Below are 9,465 nucleotides of genomic sequence, written 5' to 3' on the forward strand. Positions count from 1 at the left end.
TGTAAGTGCCTACGGAGGAATACAAGGTGATCATGACCGGCCCGGGGACACTGAGGCAGCGGTGCAGGCATCCCTCCAGTCTTTCCTGGGTGTTTGAAATCACGGAGTAAGCAGCACCAGGTCAACAATGGTATGAATCTCATTTATTGAAAACGTTATTTCTCACCTTTCTCAAATTGAAGACTGCAAAAAATAAAAGCAGTGCTTTATTGAGTTGTCATGAGCCTCAGGCGGGAGCAGCAGCTCTGCCTCTCCACGCTCAGGAAACTGCAGCTGGCATGTGCCACACCGGTCCCACCTCGCTTTACAAAACAGTCCTGAAGCTGAATCAAATAAAACTATTGTACACGACATTTACATTAGAAAAAGAGAGCTGGATGTAGGAAAGCCGGGCGTGGTGTTCCCTTTAAGCGAAGGTGGCTCCGCAGTTGGGGCATCTTCGCTTCCTCAAGGCGAAACAGCAGATGAACCCAAAGGGAAACAGAATGATGGCCAGGAAGATGCCCAGGAAGGTGAAGCAGTCCTCCAGCACCCCGACCCTGCAGCAGAAAGGGCAGTGCGGTCAGGACCTGGGCGGGCGCCGGAACCCTCACCCTCCCAGCCTTACACTCAAGGACCGACCAGTGGCCATGATGGAAATGGGGACCACTGGTGAGTGACAGTGACCATCTACCTGAAAATACAGCCCCTGCCACTCCCCTCACCCAGCCCACTGGCCTGGAGAGCCCCAAGAACGGTCTGTATGTGCCCATTCATGGAATGGCCATAGCTGCTATTTAATCCCTACATGCAACATTCAGAAAAAAGGAGGAAGAGGAAAACAGTTGAAAGCTCTCATCAGTTAACCTTGAGAGGCAAGGCCAGGCACATGGTGGCTCATGCCTGTAATCCCAGCACTTTGGGAGGCTAAGGTAGACATATCACTTGAGGTCAGGAATGGTCACTGAGACCAGCCTGGCAAACATGGTAAAACCCCACCTCTACTAAAAATTAGCCAGGTATGATGTCACAAGCCTGCAGTCCCGGCTACTTGGGAGGCTGAGGCATGAGAATCACTTGAATCCAGGAGGCAGAGGTTGCAGTGAGCCAAGATAGAGCCACTGCACTCCAGACTGGGCAACAGAGCAAGACTCTGTCTCAAAAAAAAAAAAAAAAAAAGTAAAACCTTGAGAGGCAAGATCATTTCAGTGCCACAAGCCACCACACATCTGCTCTTAGAAAAGGAGCAACCAGCAGCTTGGGGATCCGGTCAGGTCTGGGGTTTTGTTTGGTTTCTGTTCCTTTGGTAGTGGGAGTGTGTTAACGGGAGCTCATAGTCGGCCATGTTCACACAATGTCTGAAGGCCACTTATTTTGAGAAATGTGATCTCAAAGCCAACTCTTCAACAAAGTTTAATATCTGTAACAGACTAAACTAAGAGACCTGCAGGCCATCCCCCAAATCCTGCGCCTGTGAGCACAGGTTCAATGACCCGAAATCATCAAACCCAAGTGTCAGTTTCGGAGGCCCCAAAGGTAAGAAGCCAGGAGCTGTGTGCTCAGCTCAGCTCCTCAGGCTATTTCTGGAAAATTCTGGACACAGCTGAAATTAAAGACCACACTAGCCAGCTCAGGCCAAATGAGAAAAGCTTCATTCTCACCAGACTGGCAGACCCTAACAAGCGCCTTCTGGGTCTCCTGGGACCCCAAATTCCCCCACCCAGCCAGTACTGAGGTAAGTGGAAAGAACAACACAGCAGGGTGGGGGTATCTGACAGGTGATGGGAGCTGGGGCTTTGGGGAAGGGGAGCCTACAGCAAGGTTGGCACGGTCCCCTGCTACGACAAGGAAGTGTCAGTGACTAGCAGTGCCTTGCTAAGGGGAGAAAACTTGGCCACCCAGGGGACCCTACTCCCATTCCAGCACCCTGAATGTTTCCAAGCTGCTTCCTGGGGGTCCAGACTCAGGAGGGCTGCTGCCCCTGCCCCTGCTCAGCAAGGCAGGCTGGGGACCAGAAACCCCACCCACGGAACCTGTTCCTGCCTCTCCAGGGAGTATGGTAAAACAAACCAGGATATTCTGAAGTCGGGCTTTCCACTGCTTAAAGAAAAAGTCAAACTTCCTGCCCACTGCCTCCCTCCAACCTACTCGAGCAGCTCCGTTCAGCAATTTCCAAGGAGGTTGGGTCGGGGGGTTCACTCCCGCAATGGCAGCACTTTGGGGTGCTGAAGCAGATCGCTTAAAGTCAGCAGTTCAAGACCAGCCTGGACAACAAAGTGAGACCTTCCCCCATCTCTACAAAAATTAAAAATTAGACACAGTGGTACGAATTTGGAAAAGGGGGATTCTTTGTTCAGCCAATTTTGGGAAACTTTTCTCCTTGTCTCCTAGACAGTCCCTATGCCTATTAGTTCTCGAAAGGCTCTGGGAAGTCCTGCAGCGCTCCTGTACCCAGTGTTTCCCAAACTCACATCATGCCACCTGTCTGTATGGAGGGGCGGGGCTGGGCTGGGCTGGGCTGGGCTGGGCTGGGCTGGGCTGCAGAGCACACCGGGAAGCCCTGCTCCAAGGCAAAGCCCATCAGAAAATGTGAGTCTGCCAGCAAAGTTTCCATTTCTTGTGTGGACTTTTTAGTGTCCCCTGTCTAAGCACTACAAGGTCATCAGGCCACCACACTTGTTCAGCATTGTCTAAGGCTGCCCCCACCAGTCCAGACTGGGCAGGACACCTCCGCCCAGCCCTGCTGAGCACAGCACGCCCTGCCTGGCCTCAGGACCCCCTCCCCCAGGTGTCAGGTGGGCAGAAGCCCCAGCTGCCGCAGCTCCGAAGACCACACTGCCGCAGTGCAGAAGCCTCAGGAAGGCTGAGCACAGCTGTATCCCCACACATGCAGATGGCCACGACAGGCTCTGGGGAGCTGGGGGTAGCCAGTGGCCGCTGGCCTCTCAAGGGAGCATCTGGGCTTCCTTTTCCTGTTTCTTCCTGGCATCTATAGTTCAGACCCCAAAAAACACACTAGCTTTATGTTCTGGTTAGAAAATGTCCCATGAAAAAGCAGACGGGAGGGTGAACAGGCTGAGAAATCCTTCCATGGGAGAAGACCGTTCCCCTGGAGTGGTCCCCAGTGAGTGTCACCCGCACCCCCTCAGTCGGCCCAATCTGTGACCATCTGAGCACCTTGCCTCAGGACCAAAGCTGCTGAGGGGTAGGGCTGTAGGCAAAGTTGTGGGCGGAGCTGACTGCCTGCTCAAAGGCCCAGAGGTGCCTGGGAGGAGGCTGGGCAAAGGAGTGTGGGTGGGGAGCCCGGGCTGGAGTCCGCCCATGGGGCACAGCAGAGGCATCCGGGTGTGATGGTGGGGTGGGCAGGGGTGGTGCCACCTGGTGACCCCACCACACCGGCCTCCCACCTGTGGCTGCTGCTCTCCGCTGGCACAGGAGTCCAAGGGCAGCAGCGCTCTCCTGCCTCCTCCCTGGTTCTCCATCCAGACCCCAAAACCCACCTACACTGTCAGAGCTGAGCAAGTGCAGGAAGGCTGCTCACTCTTGCTGGATTCCCACTGCCATGGGCCAGGGCACCGGCCCACCTAAGCGCTAGGATTTTCAGCAGCGCCAGCCCTGCCCACCCAGGCCCTGGCACCTTGCTTCCCAGCCCCAAGGCTGCAAGCAGCACAATGGCCAAATCTAACGTGCTGACCCCACAGCCTCCCAATTACAGGGGAACACCCTCCTAACCCATGGAGTTTCTGTCCAGACCCATGACATCCTCAGCCAGAGCACAAGGCTGGGCCACTCGGTCCAGGCACCCACTCTGGCACCTCCTAGGGCAGCCTCCCCATCCCAGCTCCACTCAACTCCTGCCCTCCCACCCACCTCCAAAGCTGCTTAAAGAGGGAAAGAGGGCCAAGGCCACTGGGTCTCTGGGCAGAACGAGGCTGTCCCTTCGGTGCTGCCAGGGAGCTGGACAGATCCAGTCACCCCAAGAGGCTCAGGCCTCTACCAGCAACAGGAGGCTGTGATCCAGACCCCAGAACCCCTGCCTGGGAGAACAAGCACTTGGGCCTGAAGGTTCTGAACGGGCTTTTGAGGGCTGACCAGGAGAGCTCTGCCTTCACCTCTGGCTCTGGGGTCGGTCCGAGGGTGGGCAGCATACCCTACCCCCAGTATTCCACAGCCGTACGCACAACTTCAAATGCCAAGAGGCGCTGAAGGCAGAACTAGCTGTCACTTGACAGCAAACTCACCTGGCAGCAACATGTGACCTGCACTGGTGTGTGGCTATTTATAGCGTCATTTATCCTACTTTATCTGAATATTCATGTCTTGCTGCAGAAATATTAGTTTTAACTGCAGTACTGCCCTAGACCTCAAAAGGAATGTTGGCATCATTTAGTTTTTTAAAACCCCAAATCTTCTGAACTGAGAAACACAATTCAGCTTCTAGACCAAGACTCCCCAAGCTGCAGGGCAGGCCCATCCCCAGCGCCGGAGGGGAGAGGGGGAACCCCTGCTCCAGAACAGCTGCCATCCCCGCCAGCCTCGAGTTCTCTTCCCTTCTAAACCCAGAAGGGCCCACCTGGGTTGGCTGGGTGGGTGTCAACCCTCTCAACCGTTCCCATCCTGACCTGCTCCCTCTAGCTGCCCCTCCCCCACTCTTGCGCAATAGGCAGGCCAGGGCCATGGAGGGATCATGGCCACAGGGGAAATTAGGGAACTGACTAATACTGAGAGCACTCCCTTAAGGCGACTCCAACCTTGCAGGGAAAGTGGCCAATTGTGCCGCTGCCATTGCAGTGGAGCCCAATGGCAGCGGAGCCCGAGGGGCTCCCGCCTCAACAGGGACAGAGAGGGCTGGGAGCAGGGCTCTGAGCTGCCCGGGGAAAGGGCCATCCTCGCCCCTCCCTGTTTCCCCACAGGCACTTTACTGGAGGCTGAAGCCAGGGTGTGTCCAGGGCCTCCTAGCCGGGAAGGACATGGCTGAGATCTGAACCCAGATGGGCTCCCGAGTCATGGATACCCATCCTGCAGGCCCCAAAGGCAGTCAGTGTCACAGGGGGCTGGCCCCAGGGCACCAAGCTGCCCTCTGAGCCCACAGTGGCCTCATGGAACCATCTAGGCCCAGGAGCAACCCCAGACCACTACCCCGCTGGAAGACCGGGCCTTGCCAGGAAAAGGGGACACAGGGCTTCCTCAGAGGGCTGTGCGCTTGAAGTCACACTCCAGGCAGGGAGAGGTGGCCTCAAAGCAGCTCTCGAGGGGGAGCTGCCTCGCTTTGGGAGAGTTCACCAGAAACTCCCAGGGCCATTCTCAACAAACCCAATGGCCAGGGCCAGCCCAAGCCTCCCCTGCAGAAGAAAGGCCTGGGCAGGTGCCTGGAGACTCTGCCTGCCACCACACCCACTCCAGCAGTGCCACCTGGCCTACAGCTGGGGTCTGAGTCCAAGGTCAGGGACTCCGGAGGCCCTGGAGACCACACCTGGGCCCCGAGGCCCAAAGCCCTCCCCAGCAAGCAGCCTGGGGCCAAGCAATGCCCCCACACCTCAGGCCAGGACAGTCAGGTCAGGGACAGCCCACAGGCTATGCATATGGGCAGGCCATTCTGGCCAACTCAGCCACTTCCTCAACCAACTGGCTTCAGGTCACAGGTGGCAGGAGGGAGCAGCCCCTCCACAACCATCATCAGAAAGCCCAAGGCTTTCACAGCCTCCTTCCCCTTAAGCCCTTCCCAGACTCCACAGTCTTCCCCCACTGCCCATGCCCTCCACAGCCCGCCTCTGCACCTCAAAGGCCCCGGCAGCCTCAACACTGGCCACTGAGCCACACCTAGGACCTCTAGGCACCATGTGCCCTCCACAGCTGTTCTTTTCCCTTCCCCTCGGTTTCTGTAACCCTCCACTTTGCAGGATTTCCTATCTCTCTGGTCAACCCAGAAACTATATACCCAATGACAGCCCAGCCAGTACAGTACTCATGGGAGTCAGCGCTGCCTTGACCTTCCCCACTCCTGCCTCCCCAGGCTGCAGGGCACAGGCTCCGCTCCAGCCCATGGGAGACCCCAGTGCAACCACCTCATCCTGCACCTAGGGACAGCCACACCCCCAGGCGAGCAAAGACTGGCCTCCCTGGGCAAGGGAGAACCTGGTTTCAGAGCAGCCCAGGCCTCGGGCAGGGCGGGGCAGAGGTGAAGCAGGAGGGTGGGAGAAGCAGGGATGTATCTGCTGCAGGGCTGCGGAAATGCTTCCTCGTAAACGGCTAAAAAAGGCAGACAGAGTCAGGGCGCTTCAGCAGAGGCCTGGCCAGGGCAGCAGAGCCACAAGGGACACGGGCTTCTCTGGCCAAGCCTCACTCAGAGGAACTAACAAACGTGTGACTTGGGCAAATTCCTGCCATGCCACCAGGCAGGGAGGGGAACAGAGCCCAGCAGGCTGGACCTGGAGCAGGAGGAAGTGAGGTCATGTGAGCGTTGTCCTGTCTCCCAGTCCTGAGATGTGCATGTGTTCAGGGAACCATCTTCACTCTCCTCGAAGAGAGGAGAGGCCGAGAGACCACACATCCCCTCCCCAAGCCAGCAGCAGAGAACCCAGCCCCCTGCTCGCCCCCTGCTCACCCCCTGGCTGCTGTAGGGCACACAGGTGCCCTATGCTGCTGCAAAGGCACAAAAACACCTTGGGAAGCCAGGGCCACTCTCCAGCATCCAGGGCACCACGGGCAGAGGGCAAGGATGCGTGTGCTGGGAGGGCCTGGCTACCAACTCAAGGGGGTCCCCAGAGGATCAAAGAGTGCTCTGATCCCAACTTAAAGGCCTACGGACCCCCCAACCTTGTCCAGAGAGGACCCGGCCTCTTCCCTGCCTGCTGCAGCTGCCCAGGGGCAAAGAACACAGTGATCAAGTAACCGAGGGCCCCACCCCTACAGCCTCTGGGGACCAAGCCCAAGGTCCTCCCCAACAGAGCACAGCACAGCTTGACCCAGCTTCAGGCTCTGCATAACTGGGGAGCACTGCCGGGTCAGCGGAAGCTGCAGGCCTCCACAAAGACAAGGAAGTGGCAGAGCCAGCACCCCCATCCTGACAGCAACTGCACCACCACCTGGGCACCCCCCAGCCCTGGGATATCTGGGCCATCCCTCACTGCCGCTGGTTTCCCACCTCTCCAAGTTCAGGGGCTTGGGCAGAAAAAGAGCTTCAGAGACACCACCATGTCCCAGGTGGGGAAACAGGCCCCGCGGTTCCTGGCAGGGCCAGGACTGGAACCCAGCTACTCCAGCAGGCTGGAAACTGCGATGGCAGGGCACGGACCCTCTGCCCCCTCCATGTTCTGAGTCCCTTCACACCCACACAGCTCTGCCGGCCCCCCAACATGGTGCAGCTCCCAGAGAGAACTGTCCCGGAGGCAGCCAGTGCCCCCCCCTGCCCTCCCTCCACCTCCACTCCAAAGGCCAATGTTTCTGCTGGGTGGTGACCAACTGTGTCAAACTGATGTCCCAGTTAGGGTTTGTCATGGGGTCCCCATGAGGGCAAGTAGCCACAACCTGCCCCAGGATCCCAGCCTCTTGTCTCCACCTCTGGGATGCCCTCCCACTTCCCAGGAAGTCACCGGCTACGGCTGTGAAACCACTCACTTCCCCATGATTCCGCTCTAGGCCTTACACACACACTTTTGAAATCAAGTCTAAGTCCAAACCAGGGTTTCTTAATTCCATCTAAGAGGCTTCAACTTCCTCCTCTCAGACACAGGCTTTAAAAACCCTGCCAATTCCACCCTGACTTTCAAAGCAATGTGAATACCCCCAGCTGCCAAGGAGTATATTTAATTAATTCTTATTTAAATTTGAATCCTCAAAACCTCCACAAAACATGCCTCTAGCTGCACCTCAGGACCCTATGAAAACCAGAAAGGGTGTGCAATTCCAATGTGATAATATGAAAAAAAAAAATCCCTCCTGCCTCAAACAAACACCGGGTTTCCATCCGGGTCCAGCTCATGGAAGAGCATTTCAAGCCAGCTTTGGATAAAGCGGCTCTTACAGTCGTCGCTTCTCCCACTGAGGTCTCTCCTGCTGGTGCACTTAATCCAAATGCCCCTTCCAGGAAAACGAAACCTTCCACCACCTTCGACAATCAGCTGCAGAGTAAACTTTCGGAAACTGGATGAAAATGGAAACACCTGATTCCTTGCAAGTCCCAGAACAAAGACGGAAAGACCACGAGTCCCGTTACCATTCCTACATCCCAATCGCTTGGGGTGCAATGCCCCACAATGCATTCACCTCCCTAGGAAAAAGAACCCACCCTTTTTTTTCACCCCCACAAAATGTGTTCGGAGCCAAGGGTGAGTTGACCCACGCTCTCCCACACCGCACACGGCACCCTGTCGGTCCCTCCCATAAAGGACTCTGGTTAAGATCCAAGTCAAGCTGGACCCACTCCCACAAGAAGAGCTGACTTTGTGAGGTCCTGTGGGGTAGGGCGGGGGTCCTCAGCGCTTCCAGGGCTAGTCCCCAGGCTGCAGACCCACTCACCTGCAGACGGGACAGCCTCCCACGACCACGATGGAGTTGGCAGGGTACCGGGTGACGGTCCGGCTGTGGATGTTGTAAACCCTGGGGTGGTGGGTGGGTATCCCTGTGGGCGGGAAGGCAGGTCATCAGGGGGCAGGGAGGTGAGATCCGACCGCGACAGGGACTACTCTTCCTGTACCCCCACCTCCACCACCCCCTAAAAAAGCCCCCGGTCCTTTCCACCCTCGGGACGGCCACCGCGGGCCTGATTCGGAGCTAATCTGCCAACAGCGAGCGCCTCGTGACTCAAAGTTCATCTGGGGTAGGGATCCGGCCTCGCCGCGTACCATGAGCCGGAGGACGTGACCCTCGGCAGCGCAGGGTCCCGAAGCCCGCCCGGGGACCCCCAGCTCCAGGAAGGACCCCCAGGCGGGCCCCACCGGCCTCTGGACCCGCGTCCCCCGCCCAGGCCTGCACCCCCCGGAAGCGGCCGGCGGGGAAAGTTGGTTCCGGGCCCACCTGTGACGAGGTAGGGGTAGGGCGGCGGCGGGGGCGCGGCGGGGATGGCGCCGTAGCCGTGCGGGCCGCACGCGTAGTCGCCCTGGCCGGCCTCCAGGTTGTAGGCGGGTGGCCGCTCCTGCAGCAGAGGCTTGTGGTCCATGGCGGCCCGGCCGCGCCCGCCGCTCCGGCCCGGCTCGGCTCGGTCGGCCCCGGCGGGGGACGCGGCGGCAGCAGACGCGGCGGACCGGGCGTCTCGGGGCCCTCTGAGGCAGACGCGGGGCGGGGCGGGGCGGGCGCTAGCCGCGGGCTTCCCCCGCCCTCCCGGACCCAGTCACAAGACCGAGGTCACGTGGCTAACGGGAGGCGGGGCGCGGGGCGGGGCCGGCGGGGCGTCTTAAAGTGGCCGCGCCCACCAGAGGCCGTCTGTTCCACTGCGCCTCTGCGCTCCGCCCCGCCCCGCCGCGCCCTCGCCGGGGCTCTAAGACCTAC

General features: G+C 58.6%; 1 protein-coding gene across 1 annotated transcript; it reads right to left on the bottom strand.

The window, feature by feature from the left end:
* Nucleotides 1-123: 123 nt before the first annotated feature.
* Nucleotides 124-9,255, bottom strand: BRI3 (brain protein I3). Its single transcript, XM_017533720.1, has 3 exons — nt 8,995-9,255; nt 8,497-8,599; nt 124-539 (listed from the first exon to the last, which is right to left on the bottom strand). Exons 1-3 carry the CDS (start codon nt 9,134-9,136, stop codon nt 407-409), a joined length of 378 nt encoding a protein of 125 aa, XP_017389209.1. The 5' UTR covers nt 9,137-9,255; the 3' UTR covers nt 124-406.
* Between the last annotated feature and the right edge of the window lie 210 nt (nt 9,256-9,465).

Source organism: Cebus imitator, unplaced genomic scaffold, assembly GCF_001604975.1.
Source record: "Cebus imitator isolate Cc_AM_T3 unplaced genomic scaffold, Cebus_imitator-1.0 Scaffold82, whole genome shotgun sequence".
Lineage (NCBI taxonomy): Eukaryota > Metazoa > Chordata > Mammalia > Primates > Cebidae > Cebus > Cebus imitator.